Here is a 22293-nt window from a genome sequence, read left to right on the forward strand (position 1 = left end):
ATCTGTCAACGGCACTTCACACGGGACTGTTTTGTGAACGTGGGCCAATACGAAGCTGGACTATCCACCAAACTGTTCCTGAAGTCCAACGCCTTCCCAACATTGCTTGATCGTGTTGAAGAGTTAGAAGAGCAACCTGTGAGTAACAATTTATCAGTGTCCTAACTGTTTTTATTTCGTGTAAGTAATCGGACAATAGCGGTTGTCTGTGTAGCATTATAGAGTGTGCATACGGCAAGCGGAGGGAGTGTGACCAATCACAGCAGAGTGGGCTCGGCGGGAGGCGTGGGTGGAGTAAATTACAAAGACCATTTGGGTGGGAGGCAGAAAACGCAAGGAAACACTGCAGGAAGAGGTGCAGAGTCCGGAAGATCTCGAAAGCTTTCTGTGCGGGTTATCGTGTGTAGCTGCTCTAAAGGAGTCCAGAACTCAATACAAAGGCCCGAAAATGAGTATAATAGGTCCCTTTTAAGACATGGAGATGAAAATTGGTCGCCTTCAAAATACATAATGGTTAGTGTAAATTACTCTGGAGAAACTCATAAAATGATTGTCTTAAATCGGCTTCTTGAGTGTAAAGGGGTTATTATAGCCTGTTCTATTGCATATGTGGCAGTACGTCGAGGATGAAAGTTAACCGCCCCCGCGCCTCACAGTAAACATATCGCTGTCAAAAGATCTTAATATAACATGTATATGCTTTGCAGCCTTGTCGCTATCGTGGAATAGTGTTTAAAAGACATGACATACTCTCTTGTGGCAACTTTGATGTAGTTTTTGTTCTTGGTATCGGCAGAATAGCATCCTTTTTCAAAATGCGTACTTTCAAGCCAAAGAACTCGACGTGGGCGTCCATCTGTCTCTCGTTCTCTGCACTTGCTTTGGCCATTTTTGTCTTAAACCTTCCTGTTTTGGAAAAGAAAACAAACTTCCAGTATCACTCGGATACTGTGAACATCCAGCAACACAACATTTTCGGCATGACTACTATTTTGATGAAAAATATACTGAAGCAAGTCGACGATCTACCTCGAGAAGCGTTTGTTAACTCTGTTTTAGCTGAGAGGTGTCACACCAATGACGATAGCAGAAATGAGGCTGTGCTGTGACCTAGTTCGTCATGGCTGGTGCCATGAACTATAAATGTATTATTTTGCAAATGTACCCTTTGCTTTCAAAAATCGCATAATGTAGAATCTCATTACAAACAATATATAACATATTTAAGTAACGTTGATAAATCACGTCAAAAGAGACTCAGGTAACGCTCCAACTGAATCAAAACATTCTTTTGCTCCCGTTTTCTAAAAAAACAAAACATAACGTAATTATACTCAGCAAATTTTCAAAAGTTGCGATTTTCTGTTTATTGAATGCATTTTTTTCTGAGGGCCGGATCAACTGGATCTCTCTCACACACACGCAAACATGCCGGATGATTTTTAAAAATTATATATAAAATGACATCTTTTTCCACTCTACAGTAATCCCTCACCACTTCACTCCTCCAATTTCACGTCTTCACTCTATCACGATTTTTCAAAACCATATTAATAAGTCATGCGATTTCGTGGTTGAATGTGGTCTATTATTAAAAAATGCATAATTGAGCAAATGTAATGTTTTTTTTGCCTAAATTAAACATTTTCAAGCATAAAAATGGCTAAATGAAGTAAAATACAAATGGAAGGCATTCAGAAGATGCATTCAAAGACAGGTCAGGTGTCAGTCATGTTACATTGATGAGACAACACCCACTCCAAGTGAAAGAGCAACCAAGAACTCTCCCAGTGCTAACATGTGGGTCTACATTATGTCGTATTTTCTCTTATGTCTACTATATTGCCGTGTAAAAGTGACTATAGGGGTGTTATTTCATGTCTATAGGGTTCTAATTATAAAACCTGTATATATAGGTTGGTACGCTCCAAGTACGAAAATATTACATTTAAAAATAAAGAATCCTACTTTGCTGAAATTGACTTATCACGGTCGAGTCAGGAACCATTTAACCGCAATAAACGAGGGATTACTGTACTGGGTATTTGTTTTTGCAGCATGCACTACAGAAAGAAGTTTACTGCACACACTGCTAAATGTGTTCATACCTACACACACATTATAAATACCATATATGATACATATCTATGTCAGTGTTTCCCATCGTAAGTCTGCTTCATAGGCACCTGGTCTGCCGGAAAACAAGATGTAGCAGGAGGGATCAGTGCTGCCAACATGACCACTTTGTCGCCATATTAAGCGAATACTCATTCACAAATCTGGAGACTTTTTCTGGTCTTATTGGAAACTTTTGGAGACTAACATGAACGCACGCATCGCTCGTCTCAAACAGCAGCGGGTCCCGCTGTGGCCGTGCAAAAAGCACTGACAGGTGGCTCGGTCTTGTTTGTGACATTAATGGAAAAAGAAACACAAAAAGAAGCGAGAGAAGAAAGTTCATATGTATTTCTAAACATATTTGTTTTGCTTGTCATGTTTTGTTTTTTTGTCTCACACAGCGTCTATAAAAATGACATGCACACGCATCATGGTTAATTGTGCAAATTTGACAATGACGTCGTCTAGCCCACACCTGCCACAAATAGGTCTGAAAGGTCTGTTATACTATACACACACATAAGAAACCTATAGATAACTATGCATGATATAATATGGATATACTGTATATATATATATATATATATATAGGTTCATTTGTTTCAGTACTTCAATTCAAAAGGTCAAACTCTTATACTTTCAAAAATGTATTTCTTCATTTCTTAATAATTTTATAGTTTGACTAATAAAAGCCCCAAATTCACTATCTCATAAAATGTGAACAAGTTTTTGAGCTCCAATTGGCAAATAAACTGCAAAAACCTTCTTAGTCTGAATTGAACGCTAACTTTTTGTAGCATATGTTCCTTTATTAAGATGCACCTGTATATATTTATATGATATAATACATATAGATCTATCTATAGCCTTGTAATACATATCTATCTATAGGCTTGTGGACGTGTATGCAGTACATTTCTAGTATGGTGCAATATTATGGGGTATACCAAGTAAAGAACTGGTAAGAAAATAGAAAGAATAAATCTTCTTGTGACGTTTGACATGAAAAGTCTCCATGAAGATTTGCAAAGTGAAAGCAGAAAGAGGTGAGAAATTGTCGTGATAGATTTTCATGCGGCTCATCAGTGTTTCTCATCGCTCCGTCATCTCGACTCGCCGCCGTCGTCGTGCTGCAGCAGAAAGGAGCGAGCAGACCCGAACGAGGCCTTTCGCGGCCGCTCGGCTGAACGCGCGCGACGTATTCTAGAAGTAGAAGAAGAAAGTCACACGTGGGAATCTTTCCGGCAGCTTTGGGCCAGCAGGTGGCGCCCTTCATCACCTCTATCTGTCATGAACTTGGGTCGAATCAACCCGCTCCTCATCCTCCTCATCCTTGGCGCCGATTAACCGCTGGCGAGCGAAGTCCTCAAAGATGATGTCGTCATCGCTGCCAACACAAAACATTTCACACCTCAAACGCAAACGCCACAAAACATGTTTTTTCATAAATGATGTATATGTGATTTTATATTTGCTATATTATGTGTACACTATGTGCTATTGTATTGTTGATGTCATGTGACGTCAGCTCACACAAGAAGACACACAACACTCATCAACTCAATGGGATCACACTATCGATCCAACAGATGGAAAAACACACACACACACGAATGCAAACACACACAAACACAAACAAATGAACACACACAAACGCATACCTTAAAGCAGTGGTTCCCAAACTTTTTACACTGGCCATGTACCCCCTTCTCCTACACACATCTTTTGATATTAACTTGAATTAATGAACACAATTAATTGGTATTAATTTGAGAGGAATTTTGGGTCAAAATTGTGTACTTTGCATGGTCACATTTTGGATAATGTTTCACATGGACACTAATAAATGGATAATAATCATCCAACATATACCGAGCCTCCGCCGCCATAAGGCCACCAGGCCCACAGGGGCAGGCAGCACAAAGATCAGCGCCCCAAGAGCCAGCACAGAGAACCCTCCTCCCCGGGAAGACCAGCCAAAGACAGGGCGCCGGCGGGCCGGAGGACAGTCAACCCCTGAGACCAGCGAGAGATCACACCCCACAAAGGCAGACGAGTACGGGGGGCCACACACCGGCAGGCCCAGAGACGCCCCCACAACCAGAAAGAAGCCCGCCCACGCCGGGAGCGACAATCCCCCCCTACCGCCACCCCAACCCCCAGGAACCAGAGCCCGGCCCGCCCCGCCCAGGGATGCAGGAGGTACACCCCCCCACTCACCCGGCAGAGGCACGGGCGGCAGAAATGTATCACCCAGCACCCGACCCCACGGAGCAAACCCCTGTATGCCCCCCCCCAATAAATAACTAAAATAAATAAATAAATAAAAGCACACACACATACACATGCACATACACACTCCTATGCACGCACACACACGCACACGCACATACACACACGGACACACACACATGCACACACACACACACACGGGCGCGCACACACCCACACACACATGCCCACACACACAGTGGTCGACTGCCCGACACCTGGAAGCCTCGCTCTATCCCCCGTTGGTAACCCAATGAACAGCGGAGCCGGGGACCCCGGGGTCCCAGACATACAATCCAGAACCCAGGCGCGGAGAGCACGGACCGCCGGGGCGCAGGAAGACACCAAGCCACACCATCCCAACGGTAGGACGCCGCCAGCAAGGCAGACAGAGGAGCCGGCGAGGAGGAAAGCAGGCAAATGAGCAAGCGGGCGGGCAAACGGGCAAGCAGCCAGGCGAACCACCACATAGCCACACAGCCACAACCCACTAGTCGGCCTGGCGACCCAGCAGCCACCGCAGCGCAGCAACCACAAGCCCCACGGGGGCACACGGGCCACCCGCAGCACCGGCACAGCCCCCCGGAGACTACCGAACCCGCCCCAAGAGCGCAGTGGCGCCCGCGGCACGTGTCAGTCCAGGGGAAGCACCGCAAGCCGCCCTCCCCGGCGCAAGCCCCGGCATCAACAGGCCCCAACGGGCCACCCCAGGGAAAGGCAGGCGAACCAGACAAAGGCGCCAGCCGACACCCGCGGGGTAGCAAACCCCAGAGAAGGAGCGGGAGTGCCGCACCCCAAGCCGCAGGGAGGCCAAGCACCAGAGCCGAGAAGGCGAGACCAGCAGCAGACCAGCCGACGGACCCCACCAGCCACTAGAAGCCAGACCAGCCACATGCCACCAGAGCTGACAGTGACCAGAGTCCCATCCCCGACAAGCCCGCAGACAGACCGGGGGAGGCGAGGACACAGACAACGGCCCAGCAAAGCACAAAGAACAGCGGCGACAAACGCACAAGCGCCCGGCAGGGCACAATCCCCCCCAGCGGGCCCGGCCCCAGGGCACCCCCCCGCCACCCAGGCCCACAGTACCCGCAAGCATGACCAAGCCCCAACCCACTAGTCGGCCCGGCGACCCAGCAGCCACCGCAGCGCAGCAACCACAAGCCCCGCGGGGGCACGCGGGCCACCCACAGCACCGGCACCGCCCCCCGGAGACTGCCGAACCTGCCCCAAGAGCGCAGAGGCGCCCGCAGCACGTGTCAGTCCAGGGGAAGCACCACAAGCCAGCCCCCCCGGCGCAAGCCCCGGCATCAACAGGCCCTAACGGGCCACCCCAGGGGGGACAGCTGCCGCTCGGTGGGCCCCTCACCTGACCAGCCCCCCCAAACCCTAAGTGTCTACTGTGCGATTAAAATTGGGGGGCAACAGGTCAGTGGCACGGCAGGAGCAGAGGAGCCCCCAAGTCTCTTCAGGTTCTTCACTGTGTGGAACACCTTGAACTTCTTAATGATGCTCTGCACTGTGACTGGATGGACCGGAAAACGCTTGGATATATCTTTATAACCCAAACCATCTTTGTGTGCATCCACAATGCGCGACCTTAGGTCCTCACTCAGTTCTTTCTGCTTGACATGGTGGAAATTCTAGTATTGACTATGAACTGACAGTGACTTCACCAATCCCCTCAATTTATAGGACCCAGGAATTTTCTGGAAACCAACATGGCTTGGATTTGTTGCATAACAATGCAGGGGCTAATGTGACAAAGCTAGGGTGCACCAAAATTAGTGAACCATGAAAAACACCTGTCCTTGTACTTCAGGAGGACAAGGGTATGAATACCCTTGAACATGACATTTTTTGTAAATTTGTGAAATAAAGCACAAATAACAATGAAATTCCCCAGAAATACATTTGCTGTATTTGTGAAAGCCTGGTGCAACCCTTTTATGTAATTTTTTGTAGAATAAATGCAATCTGAAAAGAAATATACAAGAAATACCAAAAAAATGCCAGGGGTATGAATACTTATGAGCACAACTGTAGGTCCTCACACACTCCGTGCCAAAAATTGTTAATGGGAGCAAAGGCCCACATGGAGTGTAAGTAGTCATCTATTCTATGGTCTGAGCAGTGTGTACAGATGTTAGAGTCAGTTAAGCCCATTCTAAACATTCTATGTCCTGTGTAGTGTACTCTATGAAGGATTTTAAACTGAATCAGCTGTAGGTTGGGATTATTGTAACCGGGAAGCATTGAGACACATTTGCTTCCAGAATTCAGGGTCACAGCTTGTAGATAAATCTGAGTTCCATTTGGAGATTGTGTTGTCATTTTTTGAAAGTAGAAAATATAATTTAGATAATGTTTTAGGGGCAGATATTTTTAAAAATTGGTCAATAGTGGTATTGCTTTCCCATGATATAGTCCTTGAAACTTGCTTTAATTATAGATTTTAATTTGTATGTATTAAGAAAGTATTAAGAAATTTGTTATGATTTATTCCATACTGTGTAACAAGGTCGTTAAATGAGATAAAGTTGTTTCCTTTAATTATATTTTTCATACAACTTGTTCCTTTTTTGTGCCATGTTGTGAAATTTAATGGTTTCTTTTTAAGCAAGATGTCAGGATTACTCCAGACGGGAGTGTATTGGCAAGGAGTGAGCGAGAATTTAGTTATTTTGAGAAATTCCCACCAAGCTGTCAGAGTGGTGCTTGTATTTATAGTTTTAAAACAATTATTTTTCCGGAGGATTTGGCTAATGAAGAGCAGGTTACAAATTGGGATTTCGTGGCTAAGTGATTGTTCTATGTCTAGCCATAAATAATCCAATGGGTTAGGTTTGATCCATTTTAAGATATACTGTAACCTGTTTGCAAGGAAGTAGTTGGAGAAGTTTGGGAGTTCCAAGCCCCCATATTCTTTAGATTTTTGTAACGTTTTGAGACTTATTCGTGCTGGCTTATTTTTCCAAAGAAATTTATTTATATATGAATCTAATGACTTGAACCAAATTATAGATGGTTTGGTGGGGATCATGGAAAACAGATAATTAACCTTTGGTAAGATCATCATTTTCACGGTGGATACTCTACCTGTAAGAGAGATGTGACTGTTGGTCCGAACAGAGGCCTTCGGGGTGTTGTATAGTATTTTAATCCATGTTCTAAATGAATCTCCAAAGCCAAATTTTTGTAGTGTTGCAAAGAGAAATTTCCAGTTTACTCTGTCAAATGCTTTTTCAGCATCTAATGAGACAATTGTGGTTTCTAAATTATGGATGATAGAGTAATCAATCAGATTGATTAGACGGCGTACGTTGCTAGTTGAGTTTCTCCCCTTGACAAATCCTGATTGATCAGGGTGTATTATATGAGGGGTCACTTTTTCCAGCCTTATAGCTAACGCTTTGCATATTATTTTAAGATCTGCATTAATCAGTGAAATTGGACGATAACTGGAAGGTTGTGTTGGGTCCTTATCCGGTTTCAGCAGGAGACTGATTGTAGCTGAGTTCATGTTTGGAGGCAAGCATGAACTGTCTTTGATTTCCAAAACCATTCTAAGAAATATTGGAGATAGTGATGACCAGAATGTTTTATAAAACTCGGCAGGGAAACCGTCAGGTCGTGGTGCTTTGTTATTCGGCAACCGGTGTAGAGCGTTATGGAGTTCTATTAATGAAATGGGTACATCTAAGTTGGTCACCTGTTCATCATTTAATTTTGGTAATTCTATGTTGTTGAGAAATGTTTCGATATCTGGGAGAGATGGTTTAATCTGAGGTGTATATAAATTTTTATAAAAGCTCCTAAAGACGGAATTAATTTCCTCCGGGAGGTGAGTGATGTGACCTCCTGAGTTTCTAATGGAGGATATAGAGCTTTTTTCTTTATTGACTTTTAGTTGGTTAGCTAAGTATTTTCCGTGTTTATTGCCATGCTCAAACTTTTCCAAACGTAGCCTCTGCAGTTGGAACTGAATTTTCTTGTCAGTAATTTCTTTTAAGTCTAGTTTCAGTTTTCTTAGGTTACTTAAAATATGCTCATCTTGTGAGTCAGCATGAGCTGTTTCGAGGATTTGGATTTTTTTCTCCAACTCTGATTCTAGTATTCTCTCTTTCTTTTTCTTATATGATGAATATGAAATGGTTTTTCCGCGCATTACTGCTTTTGCTGTCTCCCACAGAATACTAGCCGAGACACGGGGTTGGTCATTGAAGTCTAAAAACATTGTCCACTCTCTTTCAAAGTATTTTAGGAAGTCTGAGTCTTTTAGTAATGATGTATTTAATCTCCAGCATCTAGTAGGAGCGCTCATAGTTTGGTTAGTGAGAAAAAGAGAGACTGGGGCGTGGTCACTAATGGTGATAGGGTGTATGTGAATGTTTGAAATGTCAGATATGATTGAGTTGCTTGTCAAAAAGTAGTCAATACGAGAGTAGGTGTGGTGCACTGGTGAGAAATAGGTATATTCCCTGTGAGTAGGGTGATAAGAGCGCCAAGCATCACAAAGACCAAAATCATTCATGTATTTCTTCAGTATCGATGTTGATTGAGGCTCACGATGTCTCCCAGCTGGGCTAGACCTGTCCACTTCTGGGTTAAATACTAAGTTGGTCCCCTCCCAAGATCATACTTGAATCCAAATGTGCAGAGAGAGAAGAAAAGATGGCATGAAAGAAGGAGGGGTCGTCAACATTCGGACCATATATGTTGGCAATGCAGAAATGTACATTATCAACAGATATGTTCATTATTATATATCTCCCTTCTGTGTCTGTAATAGTGTTGTGGAGTGTAAAATTCACCCTCCTGTTAATTAAAATAGCTACCCCTCTCTGTTTGGTGTTGTAACTTGCTAAATATGTGTGTGGGAACTGTGGTGAGTGAAGTGTATGGACAGCTGACTTGGACATGTGAGTCTCTTGTAATAAGACAATGTCTGCTTGGGTGGTCTTTAAATGGTTAAAAAAAAATTGTCTTTTTTCTATCGACCCAACTCCACTGACATTCCAAGTGACAAACTGTAGTGAGTTCATCCTAGATTAGCTTTGGTGATGTGTGTGTGAACAAGATCAAATGTGGAAGTAAAAATCATAGGAATATATACAGTACATTTCAATGTATGCTTAATTTGTACATAGGCAAAGTGTAACATAGTAATCCTGAATGAACTAAGCCAACCAAAGAGAGGATGTGATGCGGGTTTATGCATATGTGAGATGAGCGTGCTTGTGAGTGGGGGTGATTTCATTATCAATTGTAGAATATGATGTGTCTGTGTTTACAAATATTGCACATAGTTAATTGGTTAATTAATTTTAAAGTAATTCTGGGTCAAAATGTGTATTTTGCATGGCCCCATTCTGATACAGTTTCACATGAGCACTGATAAGTAATGATCCTACATATATTTTATTCCAGTCTGATGTTGGCATTCTTCTGTTTGAATGGCTTGATTTTGAGCATCACGTTTTTTGTCCACTGACGATAGCAATGGTTTAAAATGTGCATAATAATTCATGACCAAATTAAAGGAGAAAGTTGAACAATCACGATAAAGCGGCACCTGAAGTACAAAAATACATACAACCAACGATAAAGCCTCATTCAGAGTGACAGGTTTTCACCACTGCACCGTGCGGGGATCGGAACACCAATATAAATAAAATATTCTAGATTAAAAACTATTAAAGCACAAAATAATCATCAAACTTACTTACTTGTTCGTATGATGCACACAGAACAAAGAACAACATCGCCTGCTGTCTCCTTCCTGCTCTCTGCTCCGTTCTTCATTGCGCCGTGAGGTGTTCAGGCGCACTCGTAATTGAGAGTGTTAGACGTTACCCCCCATTACAATTGGCGTACCCCTGGGGGTACGAGTACCCCACTTTGGGAACCTAGGCGCTAAGTGATGAACGCATGACACACACATAAATGCGCGCACACAAACAAATGAACACACGCGCACTAAATTCCAAAACGCACACACGCTAACACAAAAATACAAACACACACAGATGCACACGTGGCCACACAAACAGTCGCACACACAGTAACGCAGGAACACAAACTCGCTAACAAATTAGGGCTGTCAAAAGTAGCGCGTCAACGCCGTAATTCATATCATTAATTATGTTAAAATATTTAGCATTTAGCGTAATTAACGCATGCGCGTCATGTAAAGCCACCCCTCTGTTATGGCGGCAGACACAATGGCGTCCCACACAGTCTGTCGCTTTTTAATAACTTTATTTTGACCTGAAAACATCAACAGCAGCGCCATTCCAACGCCATACATGTATCTCCAACTCCCAAACACGTCTCTAGTCCTCCTTGGAACCACACTTCCTCATTGTCACGAGACTACAGCGAGGTGCATTCAGGGGCACTGCGAACATGACAGCAAAGTCTTTATTATGCGAGTATGTGTGGTCTAAATAAACATAAAGACAGAAAAACAGTACGTCGATATTCTTATCACTCACAAGAGTAACTCTTGCTGCGGAAGTACAATTTGATGCATTTAAGTATGCTCGGAAATCCCAGAAAATGCACCTACACTTAAAACGATGAAAAATTACGTTGTGTCTTTGAACGCAACTTCTCATGGCTCATAACACATTTAAGTGTGAGTCAAATGTTCTGCTGCTATGAAAGAAACTAGTTTTAAGTAAATAGGTTTTCAGACACGTGTACTTTTATCTTTTAGCTTGATTTACATTTTCAGTTAATCTGGAGCAGTAAATACATATAAATATATAATCCAGTCCATGATTAATTTGAAAACCATGATTAATCTGATTAAAAATTGTAATCATTTGACAGCCCTAAAACAAACAACAAAACACCCAAACACGCACACACGAACGCACACATGCACACTAACACGCACAAGTGCACACACGCTAACACACAAACGCGCGCGCACACACACACACACACACACACACACACAGTGATTACTTGGCATCAAACTGGATGAGGTTTGTGTCACTTTGTGCTTCATCAGGAGCTGAAAGACAAAAAGACGTCATTATTATTTTTTTTAATTAAAAATAAAGAGGTCACATGATCACGCCCAAAAAAAAAAAAGTACGTGCTTAACGCATCTCGGCTTAGGATACCGGTTACCTTCTTCTCCGTGCAGACATTCTTCCAAGGGTTTGGGGTGCATCAGCGTGAAAGGAAGTTCAAGCGAGACGTCACTGAGGAAGAAATCAGTCACAGGATCTCAACTGCAAGCATTGATGACGTCTTGGAAAGGTGAAAGGTTACCTGGGGGCCAGGTCTCCCAGGAGCCTGCAGCGCACAAAAAACACACACGACTTTTTCACATCGCTTTTTAAACTTAACACAATTATGACCGTCACTGCCAGCAGCCACTAGGGGCAGTGGAGTGTCCATAGAGTCTTTCTGTCCATCTTTTAAGGACAAGGTAACGTTACTAACCCGCCTCGAGACACCACCAGCTTGACTTTGACTTTGTACGATACCACAATGCCCAACATTTCCTTATCGGCTCCTTCGCGTAACCTGCACACACCAATAAGACCATACATATGTATCATGTATACACATCATACATGTTTACTAGACCACATGGAGCAATGCAACCAAAACAAAACATCTGAAATGTCTGAGCATGCCTGCATGCATGCATGTGGACTCACAGCGTGCTGGAGGCCAAGTTGGTGTCTTCGTGCTTCAACTTTCCATCCAAAGCGAGGCCTCGTTTCTCTCGGTTGTTGGATAGAAATGGCGTGAGGGTGAACACTTTGCAGAAGGTCGAACTGGACGCGACAACATCACTGAGAAGAGAAACGAGCTGTCAAGAAGCCATTTTTCTTTGATGCAATGAGTCCATTTATGGTGCCGTCGAAAACCGGCAGATACGGGAGGTCCTCGGCCTACGCACGAGTTCTGTTCCTACGACGGCAATATAAGTCAGAACTTCTACCGAAATTCTGGCTAAATGAACACCTAAGTCACTCACACTGTACACACATGCAGGACATGCAGTCATGGAAAAAATGATTAGAGCACCCTTGTTTCTTCAGTTTATTGATCCATTTGAATGCCTGGTACAACTAAAGGTAGATTTGTTTGGACAATTGTAATGATAGCAAATAAAGCTCATAAGAGTTGAATTTAAGAGCTGATATTTAGCAACTTCCATGGTTTTCTTGATAATAACCAAAATCATTTAAGTTCTTACATGAATAGCTATAGCATTGTACTGCCAAAAATGTAACTCTTATGAGCTATTTTTGTTGTCATTGTTGTATTTGTCCAAACAAAGGTACCTTTAGTTGTATCCGGCATTAAAATGAACAAGAAACTGAAGAAACAAGGGTGGTCTAATCATGTTTTCCATGACTGTATAAGACACTCTAGTAAAAAAAAAAAAAAATCAAGAATGAAATTAAACAGTACAGTAATCCCTCAGGTTGTGGAAAAGGGTCGTTGCAAGACAGGGAGAAAGTATCAACAATGTGACCACTACACTGCTTAGTTATCACTGTCTATTTCATAGGTGCAGATGTCGAAAGATGCCATCGTTATCCTTCGTGATGGTCGCAGTGTTAGAGCAGCTTGGACCAGACATTCTGCCTTTCTGAGCATTTAACCATGTCTACTTTCACTTCATTTTTCACTTTCCTTTTCTTTGACGTGAAGTCATCAAACAAGTCTTCCTCAATTTTGGGAGACATAATGACAGGAAAGATGTTAACGTCAAAGAAAAAAAAATGACGTTCTTCGTCTGTCATTGCAGGCGACTACATATTGTCCTGCCGAATGTACTTATAGTCTTCTTTTTGTACAATATTAATCATTTGTGGGAGTGCATCATAAAATAAATGAACTGTCGTAACACGAAATGCGGCATCACAAAACGGCATAACAGAAAAGGATGTAACACAAAATGACACAACCTGAAGTGTCGTAACATGAAACTGCACAACACGAGGCGCAATAACCCAAATGTTGTAACATGAAACGCCATAACACGAAATGTTGTAAAACAAAATTTCATAACACGGAACGTAACACAAAATGCCATAACATGAAACGCGACAGAATGTCATAGGACAAAAATGTCGTAAGATGAAACGTCATAACCTGAAACGTTGTAACACGAAACGTAACACAAAATGTCATAACATGAAATGCCATAACACAAAACATCATAACATGAAACGTCATAACAGGAAATGTAACACAAAACGTTGTAACATGAAATGTTGAAACATGAACTGTTGTAACATGAAATATAACATGAAACATCATAACATGAAATGTTGTAACACGAAATACCATAAATAACACAAAACGTAACACGGAATGTCATAACACAAAATGTCCTAAGATGAAACGTAACCCAAAAACGTCATAACTCAAAACATCGTAACACAAAACACTGTAACATGAAACATCATAACCTGAAATGTCATAACACGAAACGTAAAAGAAACGACATAACACACAACGCTGTAACACAAGATGTCATCACACAAAATGTCACAAAATGAAACACCGTAACACAAAAGGCAATAATACAGAACGAAACACGAGGCCTGCTTGTATCAGCGTTTTATGCACTTTTGGAAGAGGCCTGAAAGTGATTGGACGATAAACAGTATCGAACAGTATCAGTATCTATGAGTATCTGTTCTGAGAGGGACTCACTCAGACTCTTCGGTAGCAACGGGGCATTTGTACTGGGCGGTGTTGAACAAGCAGATGTCAGCGTACTGTCGCACTGCAGGAACACATGCAGAATATCATGTACGTCAACAACGAAGGACCTTGACGGCAGGTAGAAGCCTCCACATACCTGACACCTTCATCTTTTTCACCGTCTTGTTGGTGTTGTTGGTGACATGAACGTTGACACTGATGGGCTCGCCGTGATAGTAAATCTGAAAGTTCAGCTTTCGCTTTCAAGTCATTCCACATACTTGCACACAAGAACATGCTAGCCAGCGCTGTCTCGTTTGGTAGAAAGGTCAAAGAAGGGCTAACGTTAATGCTAGGAGAAAGCCATAAGAACCCAGACCCATTTGTGGAACACACAGTAGACATGGGATGTTTTTTCTAAAATAGGCTAAAAGCCCAATAGTGATATTTTTTCCTAGCTTGTTTCCTATGAATTCATTGAAGAAATGAAGTAAGACGAGTTGAATTGTAACATTAAACACTGCATTAAATCAATACAATTCAATGGGTTTGAAATGCACCAGGAGTATGAGGGCCACATTGGGAAAAAAAATTAGACATTTTGAGAATAAACACGAGAATAATCATTTACGAGAATAAAGTTGTACATCGATGAGAAAAGTTGTAAATTTACAAGAAAAAAAGTCATAATGTTACCTTTGTCCAAGGTCAAAGGGCACATAAGTCTCCCCTTTTCATAGCTGTCTCAGGCAATGCCTGTTACGACGGAGTATTAAAATAATTTTAGATTTTGAGAATAAACTCCTAAATTTACGAGGAAAAGCCTGTAATATTACGAGAATAAAGTCGTACATTTACAATTGACAAAGTTCTGAGCTTTTTCTCATAAATGTTTTTCCCGTAAAACTACAGGCATTGCCTGAGACAGCTATGAACAGGGTGGACGCAACTGCTCTGTTTCACTGCCACGTTATGAATAAAAGCTTGCCTGAAGCAAGAGCTATGCTCTATTTTCCCTCTGACACGTATGACACGACGTAAATTTACGCCTTTATTCCCGTAATATTACAACTTTTTTCTTGTAAATTTACAACTTCATTCTCATAAATTTAAGACTTTGTTCTCAAAATCTAATTTTTTCCTGGCAAAAGATACACCATTTCCTGGGATAGTCACATGACAACCACCTCAAAATGTAACTGTACAAGACTCAGTCAGTCTAAGTCAACCCCAATTTTTACAAGATCCATTTTAAGACATTTAAAGTGTAATTACTGTTGGTTTCTTATGGGTTAACTGAGTATTTTCATTCCTTCCACTTTCAAAATAAGGTCTTCTTTGCTACCGCTTTCTTTGTTACCTCCTTGTCCAGAGACGCCTCCAGGTGCAGAGCTTTGTCGGACATCAGGAAATGTCTGGTGGTCTCGGCGGTGGGCTGAGGTCCGGGCTTCTCGGGAGCAAACTGAATCTTCCTTATCACGAGACGGACAGAGTTCCTGCATGGCGGATAATTGGATCACGTTCATAACTTCTTGGCCGGGCCACAATTAGACAGAACAGTTATTGATCGCATGGTTCAGGAAATGTTTGGGCTACTAATGCGTGTGTGCATTTCCATTCATAATGCATGTTGTGCGAGACATGCTGCCTTTTACCTTTTGTGGATCTTTTCTTCAACGTTGTCTGCACAAAACACTTTCACTTCGAAGTCCACGCCGCAGGCCTGACGAGCAAAAAATATGTCAACCTTTTTCGTTATTATGACCGGCCAGGAAAGGCGTCCATTTCGCCAGTCACTAATGACTTTGATGATGACATGTCAACGTTGTTTGGTGCACTTTTGGAAGATAACTTTTGCGGAAAACCTGATCTGCTCCTCTCCGAGGACTGTTTATTGCTCTGTGCCTGACAATCAAGAATCTGAAATATCACACATCCATCAGGACTGTCAGCCACACGGACACAATGACGCCGCCGTCTATTATCGGCCACGACGCATTTGCATGTAATTGTTATACTGTAGGAGACAAAAAGTGTGTCATGAACATGAAAAGCACAAAGGTTCAGAACGCATCACAGTTACAGTATATGGCGCAAAATTGACACCTGTCCCTTGCCACTTCGCAAATTTCACAAGCAGTTTTTTAAAAATATACTGTATGAATAAATCATCACAGTTTCGTGGTTGAATATGTGAATATGGCCTATTATTAGTTTTTTTTTAAATGCATATTTAAGCAAATTTTACTCTTTTTTTGCCTAAATGAAGCATTTTCACGCATAAAAATGGCTAAATGAAGTAAAATACAAATGTAGGGCCTTCAGAAGACGCATTCAAACACGTTGTGACGATATGTCGTATTCTACTAGGTGTAGTCATGAGACAATAGCCACCGCAGGAAGTAAAAAAGGAACAGCACTAATTGTGTGAGTTTACATTATGTCTTGTTTATGTCTTATTTTCTCCTATTATGTTTACTATATTGAGTAATAGTAGTGAACTTTATGTCGAGAGGGCTCTAATAATGATAAAAGACATATTTAGAAGCTCATAAAGTTTTCTATGCTCTAACGACAAAATATTCCATTTATAAATAAGGAATCCTACTTTGCAGCTAATGACTTATCACGGTTGGATCTGGAACAAATTAAGAGTGATAAACGGGGAATTACTGCACATAACTGTACTCCGATGCTGCAACATCTCAATCCAAGTCTCAAGTCCACCAAATAGAAGATAAACTTTCGTGTTGTTGAACTTGAACACACACATCTATACCTTTTGCCTTTTGTCGATTATGTTTAAATACCTTGCCGGTGTCCTCAGGGCCTGGTTGCAGGGTGACAGAACACGGCAGGTTCAGTGGGATCTGGAAAGAAGAAGAAGGTGACTATTTATTTGTACAGTACATGCGAAATAAAGCAGCAAAGAGAGGAAAAGGTACCTCAAAGGTGAACGGGTAGGCGTGTTCTCCCAGTTTTTTCATCAGACGTTCCTGCAAACGAGTCAAGTTCTTTGTCTCCTCTGGGAGAGGAGGAAACGCCTGCACGTTTGCCACAAACAAATCTTTACGGAAGGTCAGCCCCAGAACGTCCAAATCTTCGCGTCCGTATCGGAATGCGCAGGTGAGCGTCACAAAAACTGACCCAGACACACAAAGGAACAATTACCCAGCTTGCACGGAAAGCACGTCGACAGACTTGACAGCCAAACGAACTGTCGACAAACCTTTTCTCTCCTTCAAGTACTCGGGATCAATCAGGATCACGCCATCTGACAACAGGTAAATAAAAGTTGGGGGTTTTTTTTGTCTCACAAATGTGACAAAATGTTTGTTTTTAAAAGCCACTCTTACCCACGGGCTCCACTCGGTCCACGTGGTCTACAAAGTCTCTCTTCCCCAGATAGACGGTGAGCTGAGGGGATTAGAATTCAGTACAGCCAATCAGCTGTCAGCCCAGCTAATTAGCCAATCAGCTGCTACAACAGCCCACTAGTCAGTCAGCTGCTAGAGGAGCCCATAAGCCAATCCACATTGAAAAGGAAATGACAGGAAGTAAAAGAGGAAGAAGACCTACCTTCCCATTGGGACTTGCTTTCTTAAACACTCTGAAAAATAAAACACGGTAAAACAATTTACTCTACTGCTCTTCAAAAGCCACCATTTTACACCAACGTCCAAACGCTCCAAACACCACAAATGATTGCAGGAACCAGGAACATATTTATTTGTGGCGGGCCCACCAAAAATAAATCGCTCATAAACACATTATAACGGAACTATCTGTGAATGTAGCTTGTCTTTCCAACTCCGTACAGTCAAAGACATCGTGACTCTGCTTCTTCTCATATGCACCTGGTCTGCCAGAGAAGAAGACGTGGCGGGGGGGGGGATCAGTGTTGCCCACTTGGCGAGTATTCAGACCTCTCTAGAGTTTGTTTTTTTTTAAAGCGACAAATCTAGCGACCTTTTCCTGGTCTTGATGGACACTTTCGGAGACTAACATGAAAGCACATATCACTCTTGTCAGCATAACCCGCTGCCACAATTAGATTGCACTCCTGTGCACACAACAATGCAACAAATGGAATAATAGAAATAAATAAATGATTAAATAAATAATAAAAATATTTTTTTTTAATAAATTTAATTTTTAGTATCAAAATATTCAAATAAATAAATAAAGCTCAAATAAAAACAATAAATGCGGCAAAGTGCCCAAAACACTCATACGCCCCACCCCCCAAAAAAATAACTGCATGAGCGAAATGCTGCAAGTTGACTAAACAAAACAGAAGTTAGGTTGTCGTGCAGTTGTTTTTGTGGTTTGTGTGTGTTTTTGGCATTTGCAGCATTTTTCTTTAGCATTTGTTTTTGATCCTACAGTGTTTATGTGACTGAAGCATTTTCCTGTTGCATTTATTTGATGGTGTTTGGTTCTTTGTGTTAAGAGCATTTGCCACTATCGGCCACCGTACAATTTTACTGATGTTTGTCTTTTGGGTCTTAGAAAAAAAGCGTGATATCCAATTTTGACGAAAGCCTCCACAAAAACAAAAGTCTCTTCGCGTCTCCTGTCAATCATCTGCAACTTCCTGTCTCTGTCTCATTAACGCCTCCGCTTCCTGGTCTGCTTACAGTTCACATTACTACATACTTTTATCGTATCCTATCTGGGGATGAGTGGTTCTGAACTTGTTGTCATGGTAACCACATTCCACACCGCCACAGCACACATACAACAACACAGCAGCACACACACACACTTCCTGTGCGTTGCGATATTAAAGAGCACACACAAAACACCCATTCAGGATTTACGGCCAAATTAGACGTCACGTGACTGGCATGAAACGATTTGTGCATACACACACACACACACACATACACAGACACACACATACACACATATAAAGAAATGCTACCTGGTTCCTTTATCTCCCATCCTGATGGCAGCGATGAGGAGCAAGTGGACACACTAATGGTGATGCAGATGATGAGGAGGAGGAGGAGGAGGAGGAGGAGGGATCCTGTCACCGTGGAAACTGAAGGAAGTGTTCTCTGTGTGGTGATGCGTCACATGATCAGTGGAAAAGCTCACTGAAGCCCCCCTCCTCTCCTCTCCTCTCCCCTCCCTCCCCACCATGATCACGTGTGAGAATTTAAAGGGCACCAAAAGGGTGGAATAAAAGATTAATGTTCTTTCTTTCATTTCCTTCCTCACAGGCAAGCGTTAAAAACGTTGCCGCCCACTGGATGCATTGTACTTCTTTTTTTTTTTTCAATTTGAATTGCTGTCATGTAATAATGTAGTCCTGGTGCTCAACTCAGTCGTCTTAACCACCCGAGAATCACAAAAATAAGAGTTGCATTTTGTTTGCATTCGGTTGTTGTCTTGGATGCAATGTCCTTTGCAGGGTGACAACGGTATTGGGTGTCAGCTGAATCGTTCATCTTTTCTATTGTTTTGTTGAGAAACAAGTCTCTTCTCGAAAGTGGACAGCCCTTTTATCTCCACTTGGCTATTTTGTTCCATTCTACATTGTTACAGTATATCAGTGTTTTTGGTTGGTTTTTTTTTAATAGTTTAAAAAATATTTTCAATATAATAAATTTTATAATAAAGAAAAACAATTATATTTTAATATTTTTTTAATTTACTTTTTATTTGAATGTTAATATAATTGTAATACAATTATATTTTGTATATTATTTATATATAATAGAATTTTTAAAATAATAATGAAATAATATGATGTAGATTTAACAGGGCTGTCAAAAATAGGGCGTTAACGGCGGTAACTAATATATTCCATGAATTAAGTTAAATTGTTAAGCGTATTTAACGCACACGCAAGACACGGCTCTCTGTTATGAGGACAGACGGCGGCACAGTGTAGCTCCCCACAGAGTCACACAGTGACTGACGCTTTTTTATAACTTTAGTCTTACCTGAGCACATCAACAGCAGTGCAATTCCAACACCATATAGGTACCTCCTGCTCCCAACAAACATGTCTCTAGTCCATTCATTGCAACAACACTTCCTCATTGTCACGAGACAGAGCGCAAGATCCGTTCATTGACACTCCGAACATCACAATGACGTCTTTATGTGTGTATGGGTGGTCTACATAAAAAGAAACGCAATGAAAATCAATAAGTGAATATTCTTATCACTCACTTTGTAACTCGTTAATGAAATTAATTTAAGTGTTTGGAAATCCCAGAAAGTTCACTCAAAACGTGAATTCGACTTAAATGACGTGGTGTCTTTGAACGCAACTCCTCACTCATAACAGTATAGTTAAACTGTGATTCAAATATTCTGCTATTAAAGAAACTGTCATTTATCTTTCTTTCAATACAATGCAGTAAAAATTGGCATATTTCTGACATGATAGTTTAATTTATTTTGAACATGCATACAAGTTACATTGGAGTACAACACATAGTACAATTTAATGTTCCACATGTCCAAAAAGGAGTAGGAAGAAGCAAAGTTTATTTAATCCTACCATCCATCCGTTTCACATCATTTGCAATACATTGGTGCACTTCCTGTATCCCAAATGTACTCTTTGCGAGTTTAAAATGCAAAGGAAAATGCTAAGGTAATCTGATAATATCCATCAATTTATTTTCTATGCCGCTTATCCTCACTAGAGTCGCAGGGTATGCTGGAGCCTATCCCAGCTGACTTATGGGCGACAGGTGGGGTGCGCTCTGGACTGGTCACCAGCCAATCGCAGGGCACATATAGACAAACAGCCATTCACAATCACATTCATACCTACGGACAATTTAGAGTCACCAATTAACCTAACATGCATGTTTTTGGAATGTGGGAGGAAACCGGTGTACCCGGAGAAAACCCACGCACACACAGTGAGAACATGCAAACTCTACACAGAAATGCCCAAGCGGAGATTCGAACGCAGATCTTCCCGATCTCCTGTTTGGAGACTGTTTGGCCAACATGCTAACCACCATGCAGCCAATCTGATAACACGATATGGATATAAAAATTGGCATAGTGTGACATGGTGATTAATCATGATTGATTAATTTGAAAATCGTGATTAATCTGAATACAATTAAAACATTTGACAGCGCTAAGATTTATCCATCCATCTGTTCATTCATTTTCCTCCACTTATCCGGTTCTGGGTAGCGGGGGCAGCAGTCTCAGTAGGTAAGCCCAGACTTCCCGGTCCCCAGCCACCTCCTCCAACTCCACCGGGAGGACACCAAGGTGTTCCCAGGCCAGGTGTGAGACATAGTCCCGCCAGCATGCCCTAGGTCTTCCCCGGGGCCTTCACCCAGCTGGGCACGCCCGGAACACCTCACCAGAGAGGCATCCAGACTAGATGCCCAAGCCACTTCAACTGGCTCCTCTCGATGTGAAGGAGTAGCGGCTCTACTTTGAGCTTCTCCCAGATCACTGAGCTCCTCACCCTATCTCTTAAGGTGAGTCCAGCCACCCTATGGAGGAAACACTTTCAGCCGCTTGTATCCGCAATCATGTTCTTTCGGTCACAACCCAAAGCTCATGACCATGGGTGAGGGTGGGAACATAGATCGACCGGTAAATTGAGAGCTTTGCCTTCCGGCTCAGATCTCTCTGCACCACGACAGTCCGGTACAGCGACCACATTACTCTTGACGCTGCGCCGATCCGCCCATCGACCTCGCGCGCCAACCTTCCCTCACTCGTGAACCCCGAGATACTTGAACTCCTTCACCTGCGGCAGGACCTCATTCCCAACCCGGAGGGAGCAACCCACCCTTTTCCGACTGACAACCATGGACTCGGATTTGGAGGTGCTGAGTCTCATCCCAGAAGCTTCACACTCAGATGCAAACCGTCCTAGTAAACACTGCAGGTCACAGCCCGATGAGGTCATCAGGACCACATCGTCTGCAAATAGCAGAGACGAGATCCCAAGGCCACCGAACTGGACTCCCTTGACGCCTTGGCTGCACCTAGAAATTCTGTCCATGAAAATTATGAACAGAATCAGTGACAAAGGGCAGCCTTGGCGGAGGCCAACGTTCACGGGAAACAGGCTTGACTTACTGCTGGTAATGCGAACCAGACTCCTGCTCCGGTTGTACAAGGACCAAATGGCACGTAGTAGCGCACTACGGTCGAATGCCTTTCCACAAAGCACATGTAAACCAGTTGGGCAAACTACCAAGTACCCTCCAG

General features: G+C 42.4%; 1 protein-coding gene across 1 annotated transcript; it reads right to left on the reverse strand.

Moving 5' to 3' along the window:
• Positions 1-1193: 1193 nt before the first annotated feature.
• On the reverse strand, positions 1194-19158 carry arrb1 (arrestin, beta 1). The gene is made up of 17 exons (XM_054794639.1): positions 19007-19158; positions 17659-17689; positions 17436-17496; positions 17309-17353; positions 17025-17221; positions 16890-16949; positions 15735-15802; positions 15440-15575; positions 14237-14321; positions 14089-14161; positions 12072-12209; positions 11851-11934; positions 11677-11700; positions 11533-11606; positions 11365-11413; positions 3398-3505; positions 1194-3321 (listed from the first exon to the last, which is right to left on the reverse strand). The coding sequence occupies exons 1-16, from the start codon at positions 19024-19026 to the stop codon at positions 3400-3402; spliced, it is 1251 nt and encodes a 416-aa protein (XP_054650614.1). The 5' UTR covers positions 19027-19158; the 3' UTR covers positions 1194-3321; positions 3398-3399.
• Between the last annotated feature and the right edge of the window lie 3135 nt (positions 19159-22293).

This window comes from Dunckerocampus dactyliophorus, chromosome 12, assembly GCF_027744805.1.
Source record: "Dunckerocampus dactyliophorus isolate RoL2022-P2 chromosome 12, RoL_Ddac_1.1, whole genome shotgun sequence".
In the NCBI taxonomy this organism is placed as follows: Eukaryota; Metazoa; Chordata; class Actinopteri; order Syngnathiformes; family Syngnathidae; genus Dunckerocampus; species Dunckerocampus dactyliophorus.